Consider the following 21,070-nt stretch of genomic DNA (forward strand, 5'->3'; position numbering starts at 1 on the left):
GAGAAAAGAAATCATGTAGTTACGACTTTCAGAACAAGGAAGTCCAACAGGTGACTCCCTTTTCTGAAAGTGAAAAATAAACGGAAGGGAAAGAGAAGGCTAGTGTGACTGAGGCGCAGTGAGTTAGGGAGAGTAGACACGAGAAGCAACCACGTTGTGTTAGGGTTGTAGACAAGATGAGGGTTTGGATTTATTCCAAGTGCAAAGGGTTATCTGGGAAGACTTTAAGCATGAATATGATGTGATCTGATTTATGTTTTTAAAAAAGACTGCTCTGCTTCTTGTGAATGGGCAAAAGAGAAAACAGGGAAATCAGGAACAAGGCTATGGCTATAGCTCGGGCAAAAAATAACAAGACCTTGGACTAGAGTTGCAACAGTAGTGACTGAGAGATCTAGTGGAAAGGGTGTTTTAATCAAATAACCAGCTAAGAACTACATAAAGTAAATCTAGAAGACATCCCATGACATACACGTATGTGATTAGCAGCCTGACAATCAGGAACAAAGATAAGAAGGAAGTTCACCCAAAGGAGTGGTATATTTTAATTTTACTCAACAGAAATGGACCACTCTCCATGAAGCCATGAGCCATTTCCACACGCATAATTACAGACAATTTCAAAAGGTCCTAAATGTCATTCCCTTCAATTTGGCATTCTCTTGTTACTGACATAACCCCATGCCCACTGAACAGGCTTGAGGGCTTGTCTCCACCGAGGAGCTCTGATCTAAGTAAATCCAGGCGTCTTGGAATCTGCTTTCTTCCTTCTCTAGTTTGGATGCTCATGGGTTTGAGGCAGCAGTTACCCTTTAGGGTTTGAGAATATGATTTCTTATTTAGAGACCATGGGTGTCATTATCATGCTGGGGCAGGAAAAAGAAGAGTAGGGCTGAGTAGAAAATGGTCCTAGAACAAGGGTGGCAGATAAAAGTTAATAAAGACAGACTTTGGCTCCTAGGAAGCCTGCCAAGGGAGACGTGAGAGGAAGATTTAAGTTAACAGGGATGTGCAGGAGCATCTCCTTTTAGGTTAAGCACTCTGCATTCTACGCAAATTCATCCTAGATGTCCTCAATCGACGAATCAGACTCATCTCCCATTCCAGACGTAGACGTGCTATGAGGTCACAGACAAGAACTGATTGCTCCACTTCCAAAACTTTGTTAATTATTGTATTCAACTCCTTAAAAAGGAATCAACACGTTTTAATATATATAGTGAAGCCTGAAAATGCAAAATGTGGTCCTGTGATGCATATTTAGATGAAATGACATATGACATATGTAATATTAGAGCCTTTTCTTTTTGATAGGGGAGAAAGACAGAAAGGCACTGAATATGCGAAGGATTTCTCACTAAAGGAACTAGTGCCTGGATGGCTTCACCTTATTTGTCTTGCTTTAGAAACACCCATAGTACCAGAAGGGATGTGAAGGTAAACTATGAAAAACGACAACAAATTTTAGCCAAGATGGTAACTTGAGTAGAAGCATCTCGCTCCCCTTCCAGATCCCCTTTAAAATGACCACAGGAGAAAACTTGCCCTTGTGTTGGCAGTAAGGGAAGAGTACCATCTGCACGTCTGACAACTTTATACAGGAGGCTGTGCACCTAGAACTGGACTAGAGGGAGGCATGGAGAATAACTTACAGAATCCCCTGCCTCATCCTCAACAGTTACCCCTGGGAGTTAAGTAAAAGACACCGGCAGAATGTCACTAAAGTCCCTTAAACTAGGAACAGGGATAGGGGAGTAGGTAGGGTAGGACAAAGGGTGAGCCGAGGCTATGGGATATAGCAAAATGCCAATATCTGAATACTAGCAGTAGCACAAAGAGGCCCAAGATTCATTCCCGGCCCAGCTGTCTCAGTGCAGAAAGGAACACTGAACAGAAAGTGCCCAATACTGTGGGGCTTGCTCCCAGCACTGGTGGCGATACCACACACAGATGAAAATCTCTTGGGCAAAGAGGCAGTTTCTAGCTGAGACTATTTGTGGCTCTGGTTCCTTAACTTTAAAAAAAAATTTTTTTTAAAGTTGATTTTCAGAGAGAGAAGGGGAAGAAGAGAGAAGTATCAATGTGAGAGAGAAACATCGACCAGCTGCCTCCTGCACGCCCCCATCGGTGACCGAGCCTGCAACCTGGGCACGTGCCCTGACCGGAATCGAACCGGCAACGTATCGGGGCATGGGATGACACCCAGCCAATTGAGCCACACTGGTCAGGGTGCTCTGGTTATCTTTCTACACTCCCTGGGTGGTTAGATCCATGAAAAGAAATGTATTTCCCCCTATTTCTGAATCTTAATTTCAACATGGTTATCAGCAAGTCATGGGCAAAAGCATACTTAAAATAAGCAGAGGAAACTCAGCGGATCAATGAAAGGATAACATAAGAGAATGGCAGAGCTGGCATACAATCTCAAGCTAGAATTTCTAATAATCTAGATGCCATGCTCTCCACAATGTCAAGTCCCTACCACAGGGAGAATTAAATCAATTAGGACAATGGCTAAATACAACATGGGACATTCACAATTACACTGTCACTTAAAGCCACATTTTACACAGATTTGATGATATAGGGATATGTTCATTAAATGAAGTCGTATACAAATTTTATATACAGCCTGATGCCAATTCTGAAAAAACAAAAAAACAAAAAGGCCACCTAAGACAAATCAAAGCATACAGATCTTGCAAGCACAACACAGGGAATGGGAGGGCGGGTCACAGAAAACAGAGCAGAAGTAAATATGGCATGACCCATTAAAACATTAGCATGGTTACGGATGGAAAAAATTCTGAGTAATTTTATATCCTTTTTTAAAGCATCTGATTACTTTTAAAATATATACTGCCTCTGTAAAATTATAAACAATACTTTTTTAAAAAACAGCAATATCTGGAGTGGGAGAGAGAAAGCAAATAACACCCCCCAGCTTTTTAAAGCCTTAGGAAATTCTTAGGAATCGAAGGCATAGGTTGCTTCTGAAAGCACAGGTGGAGTTAAATTTGAAGAATTGGCTGACTGTACAAGGAAGGAGGTGGGTCCCTGACAGCATTACTATCACCTATACTTCCAAGTGACTACTCCTTCGTTACCCTTTTAAAAGACACAAGTTTTTATCTCTGGAAGGTTGCAGACTTGGGGTCAACACGCACAGCTGACAGTAGGGGGATTAATAATTCCTCAATAATAAATGTATGCGCACTTTTCTCCTACTTTTCTAAAATATAGGTAGCTGTGCTTATAGGAAATCAAAGGGTTCTTTTTAAATAAACTGTAACAATAAAAAAGACCTGGATACTGACATTTTCAGGTTTCCCCAGAACTATTTTTCTGGAGCTATGTATACAGAACACAACCAAGGTCAGTAGATATCTGATGGTAGATCTTTCTATACAACAATCAGAACATATAACTAACTACACACAGGAAAAAACAAAAAGAAACAGATAATGTAGACACAGAAGAGCACATTAGAACCACCATAATTAATATCTTCAAAGAGATGACAAATTATTACATCTATGAAACAAAAACAAAGTGCTACAGAAGAAAACACTGATTTAAAAGAAAAAGTTCTTAAACATTTAAAATAAAAAATAAAGGTTGTAGGATAAAGTTGAGGACATCTCCCAGAAAGAACAACAAAAAAAGAGATACCAGAAGACAGCTGGATTAGAGGATCAATCCAAGAGATCCAACATCATATTAATAAGTATTCCAAAGAACAGAAGGAAGGGGGAAGTATGCATGGAGGTGTAAGTATGTATGCAAGTGTCGGTGTGTATGTAATGTGCATAACTACATATACGAACGTTTCTCAGAGTGAAAAGATAAAGGTTTCCAGAGAGGAAGGCCCACAGACTGCTTAGCGTAATGAATTGAAGAAGACCAACGCCAAGGCATACCCTTGTGACATTTCCAAATACCAAGGATAAAGGAGAGACCCCCAAATCTTCCTGGGGGCACAAGTCACAGCATATTCACTCTTGTATGAAGAGCAGAAACAGAGCAACAGTTAACAGCAGCACTCAAATCTAGAAATTAAAGAAGCAATGTGTTCTCAGTACTTAGAAAAGTTATTTCCAGTCTAGAATTCTATACCTGGACAAACAATCAGAGAATAAAGCACTGGCATACATGCATTGTCTCAAAAAATTTTACTCCCTATGTATCAACTCTCCAGAATCTACAGGAGGAGGTATTTCTGACAATAAGAGAGAATAAGAAAGAAGATGGGGAAAAGCAAACACTACGCACAGAAACTTTAAGGCTGTACTGGAAAGAGAAGTTAACACTCCTTAGCTCAAAAGGGAACAATATTTACGTGAATGTACACTCCAGAGATTTATTTAAAATAAGGTGAAAAACTGTTTTAGCAAGATGGGGTAAGAGAGGAAATGTATCTGTAATGTAATAAATCTTTATCTTCCAAAATAAGGAGATGATATCTAAAATTGGGAAAAAACACAAGAATTAGCAGTATAAATTTGAAAATCATAAAGAAAGAGAAAAAAAAAATCAGAAGTAGCAGCTAAAAGGAGACTCAGAGCTGGGAATGAGTAACAATAGGTCAAGGAATACTTCCATAAATATTACAGTGCTTGCCGGCTTTCTAAATTATGTACAGGCATCCCTTTTATAAAAAAATATAAACTGAATTTTTAAAGGAGGTAGAGGTGGAGACAGAAAAGGGGGGAGAAGACAGAGGGTGAGGAAGGACAGATACACACACATATATGCACATAAATGAGAAAAAATTAATCAAACTTGGGGGCTATACAGAAAAAAAGCAGACCAAAATATATTTCTTGCTTTGTTCTGGGATAACTAGATAAACTAGCCTAAACTATGAAGCTTTATATTCAAAAGTCTAACTAAAACATGCAAGCAAGTAACATGAAATGGAATAGGGAAGCCAACAGAAGAGCAAATGAATATTGTATGCCTGGGAAAGGTGGGGAAAATCTTTACTTAGCCCCACTTTCCACTGGCTTACCACCTCACTGCCCTACTCATGTTTTCTTTAGCATATAATCAAAAGAATGTCAGGACAAGTACCTACTATAGTAGAACTTGAAGAGGGCTAACAAAAATGTGAACCAATTAATCCTCAGAAATAAATTATCCAATATGGTGAGAAATGGGAAGAATGGATTTAAGGTTATGAGTCCCAAAAATAAAGAAAAATTCCTCCAGGAAACAGGCAACTCACTTGTGTGTATTTTGATATGCTGAAAAGTTTATAGAGAATAATAGTAAAAATAAAAATACACTTTAGGAGAGCAAAACCTCTAAGATATAAAAGACATATTTAGTATAAGGACATGGATTTAATCAGTTTCCTTTCAGATATGTTAAGTGTCCCAAAGATCTCCAGCTTTATTTCTTACACTTATCTTTAACTTCACATTTAGATTCCATATGAAGACAAGATATACTGTACTTTAATTTCTTTACAGGTGTGTGGAGAAATATTTAGATGATTAATCAGAGAGGATGTCACTTTAGGAACCAGCAGATTTTTTTATTACTATTACTATTTTCATGTTAATCAGAATATATACAAGTCTAAAGAACAGTTTGGGATCTACCTGGAAAGAAAACGTTCTATGAAAAATAACACTGGCATTACTTTACTTATAAAGGTCTAATACAGTTTTCCTAAAATTCAAGATAATCTCTTTTAGGCTTGTCAATACCTCATACAGTTGAAAGCACAAGTTAATGAAGTAACAGTTTTATGCACCTAATTGCTATTTTAAGAGACATGAAGCTGTTCTCTTAAAAAATCACAATTTAGCCCTAGCTGGTTTGGCTCCATGGTTAGAGCGTCGGCCTGCATACTGAAGGGTCCCAGGTTTGATTCCGGCCAAGGGCATGTACCTTGGTTGCAGGCTTGACCCCTGGCCCCGGTCAGGGTGCGTGCAGGAGGCAACCAATCAGTATGCCTCTCTTACATCTCTCTCTCTCTCTCTCTCTCTCCCCTTTTCCACTCTCTCTGAAATGCAATGGAAAAAATATTGAGTGAGGATTAAAAATAATAAACTGTCTTAAAAAAAAAGACAATTTAGCAAAAATGCATATACAAAGCTAGAAACTTACGAATAAACTACTTTAGAGAAGGTGCGTAGCTGAGGTGATATGACAAATAACAACTTTCAGAATGATTTGTGCTACATTCAAAGCAGGATTTAAAAGTGATCTGAGTTAGGGCTGCTAAAGACACAGAAGTGCCTCTCTTCTAAACACTACAGTAAGTTTTGTTTAATGAATCCAATCTTAGTCTTTGTAATACTTATCCATTAATAGTTTAGGAAACATCTTAAAATATTTATAGGATGCTTTAAGGCATCTTATATACAACTGAAAATGTGCATTTCCGAATAAAGTGGTTAGTGTTCTACTCCTGTTCCTGCATTATGGCTCGAGGTTCCTGCTTCAGAAAGTTTTGTTTACTGTAAGTCCAGATAGAGACTTAAAAAGGAAGTCAGACAAAAACATTTTGTTGAGATTGCCAAGTTTTAGCCTTTCAAAAGACTTTTAAGTATTAAAACCACTGTTAAAATGAACTCCAAATGCAAGCACTAAAGTTGTGGGTTAGATGGAGGAAAAAAAATACAATTTTCATCAATAAAGTCCAAATTCTAACAATTTTACCTGGGTTGTAATGTAAGTACATTAACATTTGTGTAGTTTGTGTAGTATTGTATAGAATAAAATATGCTATGTTAACAATATAAAACTTTAATATAAGCTTAAAATCAAAACAAAACAATGAAAATCATAATGAAATTAGAATTAATTTGCCTGGTCCACTAAATTAAATTTGCTAAGTGGTTAAAACAAATTATGACCAAATCTTTGACATTGGTTAAGTGGTTAATGAAGTAAACAAAGTTTGTGGCACTTGCCATCTCTTCCCCCAAAATTTCTGGGATTTTTAAGGAATATGATCAACTGATAGCAATGTGATAAAAGTAATACATTGGCTATTTTGACTTTGTTAGTGAAATACAGAGTCTCATGAAGAAGTATGTGAAGAGACATTAGAATTGACTTCCTGTACCTCAAGAGAAACAACTAAAAATGTATTCATTGGCTGTGCTGTTCCTTCGGCTACTTGAGTCTACCTGTGGGCACAGTCTACTTGATTCTATCTTTCAAATATTCCATTTCTCCAAGAACTCCACTCCACACATTTAGCTAGGGACTCGGAAATGTTTCCAGTAGGAAACAAACAAACAAACAAAAGTTGTTTCAAGTAGTTTTAAGATGTCAGTATAGTCTTACTTTTAAAAGATTTTAAAAAATACCTTTTATTTTTTATTATAAAAATTTTCCTTAAATAGGCCCTGGGATTGAATGTTACATAGATTAGTATAAGTATCTAAGTAATATTATATTACATATATGTGGCTTACACAATCCTGCAAAGATATATATTACATAATATCCTGGCACATTAGCAAATCAGGAAGAATTAAAGCAATGGTATAAATGAGCTTAATGTTCATCTCCTAGAATGAGACCTTGATAACGTCTAAACATAGATGAATCAAGAAATAGCAGTATAAGAAATATTAGGTAAATATTAGGAGGTTGTTATAAATCATTCAGCATGTATCTCAATAGAAAATAGAAAAAACAAAGTGGTTTTATGTCTATTTTTATAAAGCTAGTTTTAAGAAACGTCAATATATTTTTACTTTTAAATGATTCTTTTAATTATTATAAGAAATCACCTTAAATTATTAATGACAAATCAAATCCAAAATAATTTTAAACCAAATGCCTGTTACAAAGGAAAAATAACTTAAAACTTACACATCAGCATTTCAGAGTAGCAAAAAATGAAAGACCCAAGTCATATAAACTCTTCCCTACTTTAGCTATGACATTCCTGTTTCCTAGACATCAGGCAGTTTAGCAATCTACACTTTTTACTGAATTCCCGTTTTAAAATGGTGGCCCTAATTCCTGATTAATTACAGACCACCAGGAAAGTCACAGAACTAGAATTCGTCCTAGATGATCTCAATGGTCATTTAAACTTTCTTACTTTATAATTTGTTGCTCACAGCAAGAAAGTGACATGCTCAAAGTCAATATCAATCATACTTGGCAGAACTGAAGTCTCTTGTTAATTTACCAGGGGGAAGTCAGACAAAGAAACCAAGTAATACGAAGTAATAACATACATAATTCTGTTGAAGACTTAAAAATATGAAATTTTCTTCACAGATCCAAAAATATGAATAGAAGGCAATGTACCATTTCATCTCCCCAAAACTGAGATGCTATCTCTCCTATTACTAGAAAGAGAACATAAATGTGCATAAAATGTGGATAGCCTTACAAGTTAAGCTGGGCTACATAAAATTAACCAACATATATGGCAAAAATGTACCATATATCACAAAGGTTTAGAGTTCTTGTATGTGTTTAAATGTATGTCTATGTACATGTGTGTGTGGTCAGATATCAATCTGAAAAGAACTCTTACAAAATAAATAAGAAAAAAATACAGAAAACTAAAGCAAAGGAGATGAACAGGTAATTAATTCAGAATGAACTACAACTGAACAAAAGCACAGGAAAAAGTGTTCAGCATCATTACCCATTTATGGTGGTAGACTGTACAATTATGGCAGTTTTGAAGAATAGTTTGACAATGCTTTAAAACTGTACATACCCCTTGATCTAGCTCTCCTACTTTTTAGAGATTTAGCCCAAGGAAATAGACAAGTTTGAAAATATACACACTTAGTGGAGTGTTGCTTATAACAACAATAAAGTGAAAAAACAAACAAATCCTAAATGTTCATTAGTAGGGCATTAGGTAAGGATAATATGCAGTTATTTAAAATGAAAAATTAATATTTAATAAAAATATGTGTATAAAATGTGGTTCAGTAAAAAAAAAAAAAGCTGGTTATCAGTTGTATATGTGACATCTCAATTTTTTTTTTTTGTTTAAAAAAATCAAACTACATATGCATGCTTAGGCAAAAAAAGTTCAATAAACTATTAAAATGAAATATTAATAGAAATTAATAAAAGACATCTTACTTATCTGGCATGACTTTTTTTTCAAATTACAATAAATGAAATTTATTGTTAAGATAATCACAAGGTTAAAACATTAGTGATAGGAGTGATAAACTTAGTTTGTTGGGGAGAGGGAAGGTATGACAATTGCTGTAATAGTGGAATAAAAAAATACAATGAAAATGCAAAAGAGTTGTATGGGCAAAGGGGAGAGGACTTATTAAAGAGCAGGTTTCATAAAGAATGTGGTATCTGAATTGGACTATCAACGCAGATAATGGTTTTTAAATAGGCGTATGCTAGTATGTGGGACGGACCTAGAGGAAACAACACTCAAGATTGAGGGAAAAGCCTGGAAACTAAAGAGGCAAGAGAGAGAAAGCATGTTTAAGGGAAGGTGGGGACACCAAGTCCCATATGGAAGTGAGTCTGCATCCTGACAATGGACTGGTAAAGTCTTTGAAGGCTCGTCTAAGTACAGGGTCTGCACTTTATTAGGGAGATCATTTTAGTGTGAAGGGTAGATTTTAAAGGAGAGAGACAAGAAAAACAGAAACCAGTGTAGATATCACCATAATTATTCATTTCTTACATCAAATTTTCTCAATATGTTTAAAGTAAATTGAATTAAGAAACATCATTCTATTCTGTCTCTTCCTGTTTTAAATAAACATTTAAAAATACAACTACTAACTGGCAATTTCATGTGGTTTCTTAGGTAGTTTGGGTCTATATTTATATTTTAGCTTTTTGAAATACTCCACAGATGGTTCCTTTAAATAAAGAGACTAGATAATTTATCACTAATGAGTTAAAAATCCCTCTCTTAAAAAAAATGGGCAGGCCTTCTGGGGTCATCTTTTGATGTTCCATATCATGTGTTCTGAAAGATTTTACCCAGAGGAACTAATTTATCAAAGGCTTAAGACTGCAAACCTTAAAAGATTTACAGAACTGTATGTTAGTGTAACAGGCAGAATGCAGTATTTAGCAAACATGAGTCATGGGCCGCAAAGCAGGGTTCATGACAGGGAGACACTGATGAATGGCATAAGATCTCATTGAGGTTTGGTACAAAACGACGGCAAGCATTTTTCTTTTGCTAACACTCATGTTAATATGCGCTTGAGAAGGTATTTTGGGAAACTATGCTAAATTAAAATTAGTTGGCAAAGTTCTAAAGTCAAGTCAAATATTAATATATGCATTTCAATAAACACTCTAGGCTACAAAATGAGTGATACAATTATTGTACTAATCATAAATCTGGATTTTTTTTAACAGCCTTGTGACTCATGGAATTCATAGTTGCAAATGACACAGGTGAATAAACTTTAACTATTTAAAAGATATGTAGCCTTAAGTTACTACTGAATTAACCAAACTGATACATTTTATAATGCATTCATAAGACACTATTGTGGTTACTGTAGTATTAATGTCTATTCAGATAACATAAGATATTTACAAATATTACAGAGAGAATACATTTTCCCATGTATTAAGAACTGTCATAGTTCTTTAAATTAATTCAGCACTCTGAGTAATAAATCAACCATAAGTTTCTGATACCTGTCTCTGTGGAAAATAGCAGATACATTCTTTCTCTCAGTCTCAGTTTCCTAGTAATCATGCTTACTTAAGATGAAAAAAGAAAAAGAAAATGCAAAGAACCATTTAATTTACAGTAACATCTGCGGTTGCGGATGAATAACTGAACATAGTCTTGTGTACAAAAGTAGGGTCCAAATGAAATATATTTAGGGCTACAAGCATGACTACAGTGGTTATTGATAATAATTAAATTTTGTTGACAAGAAAATATAAGGAAGATTTACTTTATATAAACACTTTTGCTTCTTTATATTTATTATATAAGGAATGAGAATAGAGGTTTCCTAATTTTTAAAGAAAATTTCCTTCTACTCAAGTAATTTTAGGGGAAACCTAAACTTCCGCTGGAACTCTGCACTCAATCAGAATATTTTTACTATAGTTCTACTAGTATCTTTTATTGTACTTCAAGATGAAACCACTGACACGGGGTACAAAATTTAGGAAAAGGAAAGGTTAGAGACAGAAATATTACTAAATGTGAGTTTCCAGATGGATAACGAGGAAATCTTGACTTTTCATTTAATGTCAGAAATCTTATCAGTTCTATAAATAAAGCTTGCTGCCAGCACCCCCAGCCTGCATGGCACTCAGTGAGTGAGTGTACTTTGTGTTTTCCAGACCCGAAATAGGTACATGTTTTACTCAAGTCAACAGACACGTATTTTGTAGGCAAAGATTTCAAGTCAAATATCTGTCCCAAAATCAAGTACTGACATTGGTAAAGTATTAAAATTAACAAAATTTAAAAAGTTAGTTTCAGCTTAAAGTAATACAGGATTATTAATATAAAAAAATAAAAATAGTCGATATAACAAAAATATAAAACACTATATCTAGGGATATCTTTAATAACAAATGTATAACACACATGTGAAGAAAGTTTAAAACTTTGCTGAGGCACTTACAAGAAGATATGATATGGAGACAAACTAAAGTGAGAAGATTTGATATGGAAAAACGTGAAGACAAAATTAATTTATACATTTTTGAAAAGATTTCATTCCTTTGAATTGGAAAAAAATTATTGTAAGATTCATTTCTTGGTCAGAGACAGCCAAGAACATTTTAAAAACAAGGGACAACAGAGGGAAATTAGTACTGATATATATAAAAAATAAATGATCAGTTACTTAAATAAAAACTATTAGCTCTTGGACAAATAGGCAAAAGATCAGGATAGAGAAATCCAATAAACAAAATTATTTATACTACTTACTACATTTAAAACAAAGGTGCCATAAGGATGTACTGTCAATATCTTATACAAGAATGACAGGCTCTTTGGAAAAAATTAAGTTAGATTCTTGTCTGTTATATTAAAATAAATCAGAAGAAAAAGGAAGTAAAAATTTAAATTACTTAAGGATGAAAAGGCCATGCCAATGATTCCAAAGGCAGAGAAAGGGAAAAAAAAGCAATTTTATTACACAGAAGTTTAAAAATGGGATCTCAAACAAAGTTAAGAGTAAACGATAAACTTGAAGAGTACATTTGCAACATGCGTCTTACAGGAAAGTTAATATCCCTGATGATCTCATCCAGTCCCATGGCTTTAAATATCATCTAAATGTTAACAACTCTCAAACTTATATTCATTTTAGACTTCTCCCTTGAACTCACTTCTTACATCCAACTGCTTATGGGATGCCCTCACCTGAATGTATCTTAGACAAAATTAAAATGTCTCAAAATGAACTCATCTTCTGCCACTGCCAACCTGTGTGTTCCACCTGAAGTCTCCCATCTCTCTTAAGGTGACCTGATTCTTTCAGTTGCTTTGTTAAGAAATCTTAAGTCATCCTTGACCTTTCTTTCTCACATTTCAAATCCAGTTTGCCTGAAAATTCTGTGGGCTCTACCTTTAAACTATATTAGAATCTGACCCCCCTCTCGCCACTCCCTTTGCTGCCAGCCTGCTCTGAGCCACCACCACCTTTTTCCTGGGTTACTACAGTAGCCTCCTGACTGTTTCACCTCCTGCCATACTATAATCAGCTCTCAATACAGTAGCCAGAGGGTGTTTTTAAAACATGATCTCCTTGGATCACGTCATGGTCCCTGTTCTATTCAGGGTACAAGCCTAAGTCCCACAAGGCTCTGAGTGATCTTCCTTCCTTCGCTTTCCCCCTGTGAGCTCATCACTGCCTACTTTCCTCTTCTCCTGTATACCAGTTACATGCCTTTCGTGTCATTCCATGAACGCGCAAAGCAAACACCTGTGAATGAATGAATAAATATCTGTATCTTAGGCTCTTATAAATGTCAATTTTTACAAAAGATGATTATGCCAGAAAAATGTTCAAATGATGGCTAGGTCCTTCACAGAAAACAGATCTTTAAACAGCTGAAAAAAAATTAAATATATTGAACTATATTAGTAAACAAAGAAAAATTTTTAAAATATAATATTTATAACTATTAAACTGACAAAGAATCAATGAGTAATTAGTAAAGACAAAAGAGGGAGAGAAACCTCAGATTTAATAAGATTTAATAGATAAGATCAACCAATGTTTGGGCTTTGTTTTAAGAATGATATGAGAAAACTGTAACAAGAAATCATTTATGAGACACTGAGGGAAATCTGAATACTGATTAGCTATCTGATAACATTAGGTATTAAGAAAGCATTGTGTTTTCTTTTAGAGACACTAAGATATAAATGGAAGAAATGGTATGATATCTGGGATTTCTTTCAAAATATTCCAGTGTACCTGTATATGTGGTGGGAGAAAGCAGATGGTATTCTCAAGACTAGCCAGTAGATAATTCTTATATTTAGATGATGAGTACATGGGCTCATTATAGTATTCTTTGGACTTCTATGTGTGATTGAAAATTATTTTCTATAAATTAAAAATTGAAAATATTTTAACATCAAAAACTTGTGAGGCTAAAAAACAAACTCATTTTCCTATACTGCTAATGGGAGTTCAAGATGGTATAATCACATGTGGAAAGGGGTATAACCTGGCAATATATATTATAAACTTTGAGCCAGAAATTCCACTTATAGAAGTTTATCATGAGAATAGTCAGACATGAGCAACAGGATAAATATACATATTTGCTTAATGCAATATTATTTACGAAAATAAAAATATATTAAACAACCTAAGTACCTAACAACAGGGTATGGAGTAAATTAATTATGGTTAATCTCATCAGACTTTTAAAAACACAGTATGTGTTCATGTTTTAAAAACACAGCATTCAGTTGAGCTAGTAAATACTCTCTAAAAGACCCTAAAGCACCAAGAAAAAAAAATCAAATCCCATAGCATTTAGTATTTTTGAAATGAAACAAAACCACTGGACATTACTTGTTCATAAGAGGATAGAAAAAAGTTAATGATACATGTGTAAGCTTAAGATGAATGAGACACATCTGACTCATGTTTTGCTTGTTAAATCGCTTCAATTTTACATCTAAAATTTGTTGAGACTATCATTTATAGTATAGTTCAAACAATATATGCTATCTGGGTATTGCCTCATGTTTTCAGAAATGCAAATGTAAATGTTACTTCGTATACTTTTTAAAATGAAGTACTTCAATATTCTAAGACTATAAAAAACAAATATTTATAAGTGGCTTCACTTTATACCCCTTCCCTGTTACTCACCTTTATCTCTACTTATAATGTTTACAACACAATAATTCATGGAATAGACAAGACATAGTAAGCAAGTAGTTAGTCTGTAAAATCATGTGAACAAAATATTAAGACAACAAACTAAGAAGAAACGATAAAACAAAACCGATCTTCTGATACATTTTCAAAAGGAAACATATATTTATACAACGTAACATTTTAATTGTCTTTCCTTTTGAAAATACAATGAAAAAAAATAATTAAGAGCCAAATAAATGTTTTGTTGTACTGTTGACAAGTATAGTCTATGCAATTACATTGTAAATGAAATATGGACTTTTAAATGGGGGATAATGACTATTATATAGCAGGTGGTCAGTATTTCTCAATCTTGGTGTTAAAACCATATTTCCTCTCCAACATCTTGAATACATTATATGGAAAGGATCAAGGTCCAAAAGGTATAAAAGAATCTGAAAAAAATCTTAAAAGTTTTCTTTCCAAAGATCTCAACTAGGTCAGTTCTAATGCTTTATAAAAGAAAAATTACATATATCCAACTTCTCTGTCATCTTAATGTAAAAATATAATATGAGGAACTTAATAATAGAGCCCTAGGTAATTGAGAACACCTCCCTACTGAAGGTAACTAAAATATCTGGACAAATATAAAAAACACATGCTTAAGGCACAGGAGAGCTAACAGAATTGTGAAGAATTATAGGCAAGTGTTAGGAGGAGTTGGAGGCTATTTTCCCCTGGAGGTTGTTTGCTGATTCGGGAGAAGGTGGCAGAAATGCTTAGTAACATTGTTGAGAGCTTTGTAGGTATGGGGTGCTGGAACTGAAATTTAGGGCCCACAAAGAGTTGTTGTTTGTAAACCCTCCTTGCTTTGAGTTGTACCCTTAACAGCTAAACTCTATAGAATAAATCAAGGGCAGGCAGGCCCTTGCAGAAGCAGCAGGTCAGTTTCAAATGATCTCAATCTCTAAAACTGAAGTGATTTTGGATTACTAATGCCATCAGGAGCCTGGAAGAAGCAAATGTAATCCTCCCTGAAGGAAGACATTATTATCAGAAGATTCAAAGTATTTCTATAAACAATTCTGCAAATACATGTCTGATAAACAAAAATTAGCATGCATTTAAAGAAATAAAACCATGAAAACCAGCAGAAAGAGACAACAGAAACACACCCAGAGTGTTCGGATTTCTGACTTCTTAGACACAGACTGTAACTGAAATTAGTAATGGTTTTAAGAACCATTTGACACAGCTGAAAAGTAAACTATAAAATTTGTAAAAAAAAAAAAAATTTCCAGTGAGAGAAAAAACAATGAAAAGCAGGAGAGAGTAAAAGGCAGAGATAAGACAATGGGAAGTTACTGTACAATAAAACTGAAGTCCCAGAAGTAGAGGAGAGAGTAAAAGTGGCAGAAATAATATTTGAAGATATAATGGTTAAAAGCTTTAGAAAACTAATGAAAGATAACCCAGACACAAATTCAGAAACTTCTATGAACCTAAGTAAGAGAAGTAGAAATAAAATTACATAGGCACAATATGGCAAAACTACTAAAACCCAAAGACAAAGAGAAAATATTTTAGGGCTCCAGAAGTCAGACTGCATTCAAGGGAGAAACACTTAGAATGAAAGTTGACTTCAATAGCAACAACAAAAGCCAGAAAATAATTTTTTTAAGTGCTAAAAGAAAAGAATGCTAAACTAGAATTCTATACCCAGAAAAACAGTCTTCAAGAAAGAAAAGTAAAATAAATACATTTTCAGATGCATAAAAATTAAGAAAATTCATCATCAGCATACCCACTATAAAGAAAATGCAAAAGGTTTCTTAGATGAAAGAAAAACTGTCTTGGATGAATATAGAGATGCTGAAAAGATGTAGAACAAAAAAAGTAAATATGAACATTGACTGTATAGGCAATAAAACTAATATCCTATAGGTTTAATATACAAAGGAAAAGTAAGTATATTTGAACAATGTTATATATGTCAAAAGAGGGGTTAAAGGTGTTAAAGAATTTTAAGTTTCTAGCACTGGCTGAGTGTGGAAGTAACAAATAGTTACTTTGATAAACAGACTTGGATAAAGCAAGGATACATGTTACCCAAAGGATAACTACTAAAAGAATATAAACAGTGTACAGAGCTTCCAAACTCAAAGAGGTGAAAAAATGGGATATTAAATATTACTCCATCATGTCAAAGGAAAATTCAAAAGAAAGCAATTTAGAATAAGCAGGACAATTATAAAGCAAGTCACAAGATGGTAGATTTAAATTCAACTATCAATAAATTCATTAAATACATTAACTAAAATATAAAAACTGATAAACAGAACAAAAAACCAAAACTCAATTATGTGCTGTTTATAAGAGACACATTTGAAATAAATATACAGAAAGGTTTACTGTGAAAAAATTGGAAAAAAGATAAACATGAAAACACCAGGCAAAAGGAAAGTGGTATAGCTGTATTAATATTAAACAAAGTAAAGTTAAAAAATATTATTAGAATAAGGGTATCTTATAATAAAAAGATGTAAGAATTCTGAAATATACAGATGTAAAAATATAATTTCAATAAAAGAAAGCAAAGATTGACAGAACTAAACAGGGTAATAATGTATGATAGGCAGGACACCCACTCCCCCTAAAAGAGGTCCATGGCTGAGCCCCGGAAACCTGCACATATGTTACATTGAATAGCAAAAGGGATTTTTGCAGATGTGATTAACATTGTGGAATTTTATTTTTTCTTTTAGTATAAAACATATCCTTTAATTTTTTTAAGCTTTTTAAAAAACAATTTTATACTTAAGCTTTGAAGAAAAGCACAAAGTTTACAGTTACATTTTTTAACCCCAAATTTAAGCACCCATTCTGTGCACAGTATTATTCTTAGGGGCAATAAAAGGGATTCTTAACCTTAGAAACATGATTTCACTTTCTGAAATTGTATTACCACCTTTTCCAGAATTTTAAAATAGGGAGATTACCCTAGAGCTTTGGTTTTCAACTGGTGTGCCTCAAGAATTTTTAAAGCATGCAATACTTGACTATTTAGTCAGGGACACTGGCCTCTTTTCCCTTAGACTGTCAAATAAAAAAAATGACAGCAGCCATCCAGTGTGAATGAATTAAAACTATATGTTTTATTTGTTTGTTTGTTTCTTGTGGTCAGATAGGCAAAAAATATATTTTTTGGCATACTTCAGAATTTTAGTAATTAGTTTGTGTGTGCCATGAGATGAAAAAGGTTGAAAATCACTGTCTTAGATTATCCAGTGGGCTCAATCTAATTATATGAGCAGTTAAAGCAGATAACTTTCTCTAACTGTAGGCAGTAGACATGAGGCAGAAGGGAAAGTCAGAGATATTCAAAGCATGAAAATGATTTGACCTGCCTTTGTTAACTAGGAGATGAAGTGATGTAGGGGACCATGTGCGAGGGAAAATGAGTGATCCCTAGAAACTTAGAATGACCCCAGGCCGACAGCCAACAAGAAAACACAGATCTCAGTCCTACGGCCACATAGAAGTGAATTCTGCTAACTATCAGAATAAGCCTAGCAGCAAGTCTTCCCCTAGAACCTCCAAATAAGAGACTCAGAGGGTTGGGTTCACACCTTGATTCTGGCCTTGTGAAGCTCTGAGCAGATTAACCCACTGAACCTGCTGGACTGCTGGCCTACAGAACTGAGATAATAGAGTTGATACGTTTATGTTAATTTGTTAGTGCAGCAATAGAAAACTCATACAAAATAGAAAAATCCAGAGTAATAGAAAGAATTTTAATAAGGCTCCTTAGTATAAATTAAGAACATAAATCAGTAAGAATAAGATTTGAAGAACACAACCAGTTTGACCTAACTGACTTATATAGAATATTGCAACTAATACCTACAAAATATATATTTCTTAAAAGCATACTTAAAACATTTATACAAGCTAACTACATGCTGGGCATAAAGCATGTATCCATAAACTTCAAAGGATTAAAATCATATAAATATTTTCTCTAAATACAGTTCAATTAAGCTAGAAATCAGTAACCCTCAACTAGGCTGGAATTTGCCACAGCTTTTTGATATTAAAAAATGCTACATGGGTTGAAGAAGAAATTAATAACAGAAATCAGAAAATACTTTTAACTAAATAATAACGAAAAATACTATGTATCAAAACTTGTGGATGAAGTGAAAGCTTTGTTTAAAAATGTTCCATGCACACTTATGAGGTGAGATATCAGGTGATCTGCCAACAGAAAAACAGTAAATTCTCTACCTTTAGATCTTAAGAACAGTTTATTATGTATTAAAAAATATGATAGCTTTAATTATAATTTTCATTCTTTAACAGATGTTAAATTTTAAAGAAGTAAAATTAGTCCATCAAAAATGGGTGAAATAACTTAAAAGTTTTAGTGCTAGAGATCCTTAGGACATCAAGCATACTTGCTCTTAGATCTGTGAAAGACACTGGTTAACTGAAACAATTCTGAAGCTAACTGCCCCATTAATTCTCACAAAATAGCCAAACCTATGAAAAAATTAACTGTTCTGTAGATTGATATATAAAGGAGGAAGCCACATTTCAGAAATGTTATTATTTGCATAAAAAAATAAAAGCAGTACTTACAAGGAGTAGTCTGAAGTGGTGCGAGTTGTGGAAAGGTCATAAACACAGAAGCCCCTGGTGGATCGTTCTGCGTGGTCGGTTCAGTAGTTTGGTCAGCCCAAACAACCACTTTTTTCCTCTCGACCAAATGTTCAATCTCCTTGAAGTCAGACTCTAAGGCAACACTTGATAGGCCAGCTTCTTTTAATGCACAGTACTGTTTTCTTAGGGTTGGAAGTAAAGCATTCAATACTCTACACACAGAAGGTGACAAGAAAGGAGAGATAAACACTAAATTTTAAATACATTATTAAAGTTCTATGTAACATCCAAAGTACTAGCAGATCATTTAAATGACTCCCTGTATAAAATGAACAATTAATACTCTGTCAAATGATGAAAATCATTTTAAGTATATAACATTTAAAAAATAACAACAAAAATATGAAACTCAATTTCCTTTCAGTTAGCTCTTCATAAGCTCAAGCGAACACTTTCAAAGCTATTCCAAGGGGTTTCAAGGAGGAAAGTTGTGGACAAGAATGGTGGGTATGGGAAATAGATGGGACACTAGATTCTTGGCTCTGATTAAAAACCTTCCCTATTGCTGTTAATAGTCTGATTAAAAACCTTCCCTATTGCTGTTAATCGGAGCAGTACTGAATGTATCTTTTTATGTATCAGACCTCCACGTAAGTGCTCACTGAAATGCCACAGCTAAATAGTTATAAATTTATACACTCAATCAATGGTTCCTAACTTTTCAATCAAGGAAGATGTCGTCAAACAACATGAGTAATCTTGAAATGATTCAGTCCTGGTGTTTGAGTTGACTTACAGCATCCAGGAGAATAGAATCATTGGAAATATAAAAAGGTCAGTGGGAAAAGAAGAGGCACTGATTTTAACAGAGAAGGAAATAATCACTTTATTACTCTGGAGTCTTAGATATTTAGACAGCAGTATAAATAGTCTGTGACACTTTTCATTTTGGTGAGGATGGGGAGTACTTCATTTAAGTCAAGTAGGAAATTATAGGAAAAAGCCATTAATCAGAAAGTCAATAAAAACAGTTATTTATTGAATGCCTATGCTAATCAGGCACTGTGCAGAGAAGAGTCACCTGTTATCATTAGAAAGGCTTGCTAGCAAGGGTGGCCCTTTGCTGGCACCTTGAACCTTGGATTTTAACAGGGTTCTCATCATTTTCAGACCTGGAAAGAAAAGCCCTAAGAGAAACAAATTTCTCATGTTTCCAGAGCATGAAAGTGACACCTAAGGAGGTAACCAACATATCCAAAGTAACAAAAATAAAGATTGCTGTACTTTTTTACCATAATGTTTCTATAGACTCAAATGATGTTACTAATGAGCTAGTAGAGAGAGCATGAAAGAGCTACTACACCATCACATAAAAATTGGATACTTGATGTAAAATATATACATTTTTAGTAACTACATTTTAATGATAGCACAATATCATTTGGAATTATAAATGCTTAAAAACTGCCTACTTAAATATTTAGTTAGTATTAAAAGTGAGTGCTTCTAAGAAGGGAAGTGGATAGCTCAAAGACGGGTAGAAACAGATTCCTTTTCACAATATAGATATCTTTGAAATTTTGTATTACATATGTTACAGAAAATAATTTTAAAAATGCTTTCAATACTATAAAGCACTATAAAAATTAGTTTGAGAAGAAGAACCACACCTTTAATACTTTCTCAATGCTTTCTAACTCTGTATGCTTTCTGATGCTGGCAGACACTTAAAAATAATGTATCCTGTACCAGATAAAACTCAGTTTTCTGGCTTGTAAAAGTAAACTTCTATGCTTCCAGTTCCTTAGGTATACAGTGTTAAAATGTGTAGAATAAGTGAATACATATACTCACGCCTCAGTTCGCCTATGTTGCTGTTCTTGAAGACAAGCTAGATCCATCATATGTTTAATCTGTGCTTTCAAATCGTTGTTCTGGAGGTGCAAATGGTGACAATGCAGATCTTGATTGAGTTCCTGAGGAAAACAATGTAAACTACACATCAGATTCCTTTAAGAATGTAAAACTTGAATCAACTTTAATAAAACTTATTTTATATTAATGTCAACAGATTTAATTTTTTAATTTAAAAAAAAATTGATTTGAGAGAG

The 21,070-nt window shown here is 34.0% G+C and overlaps 1 protein-coding gene across 4 annotated transcripts in view; it reads right to left on the reverse strand.

Annotated features, from left to right (window-relative positions):
* KIF18A (kinesin family member 18A) overlaps positions 1 to 21,070 on the reverse strand; it is a 70,486-nt gene that overhangs the window by 11,827 nt on the left and 37,589 nt on the right. For all 4 annotated transcript variants that reach the window (XM_016206159.2, XM_016206161.2, XM_087821795.1 and 1 more), the window contains 2 exons: positions 20,814 to 20,935; positions 18,939 to 19,171 (listed from right to left, as the gene is read on the reverse strand). In XM_016206159.2, coding sequence (XP_016061645.2) covers positions 18,939 to 19,171; positions 20,814 to 20,935 — 355 coding nt within the window. The remainder of the gene's footprint in view (positions 1 to 18,938; positions 19,172 to 20,813; positions 20,936 to 21,070) is intronic.

This window comes from Miniopterus natalensis, chromosome 11, assembly GCF_054644295.1.
Source record: "Miniopterus natalensis isolate mMinNat1 chromosome 11, mMinNat1.hap1, whole genome shotgun sequence".
In the NCBI taxonomy this organism is placed as follows: Eukaryota; Metazoa; Chordata; class Mammalia; order Chiroptera; family Miniopteridae; genus Miniopterus; species Miniopterus natalensis.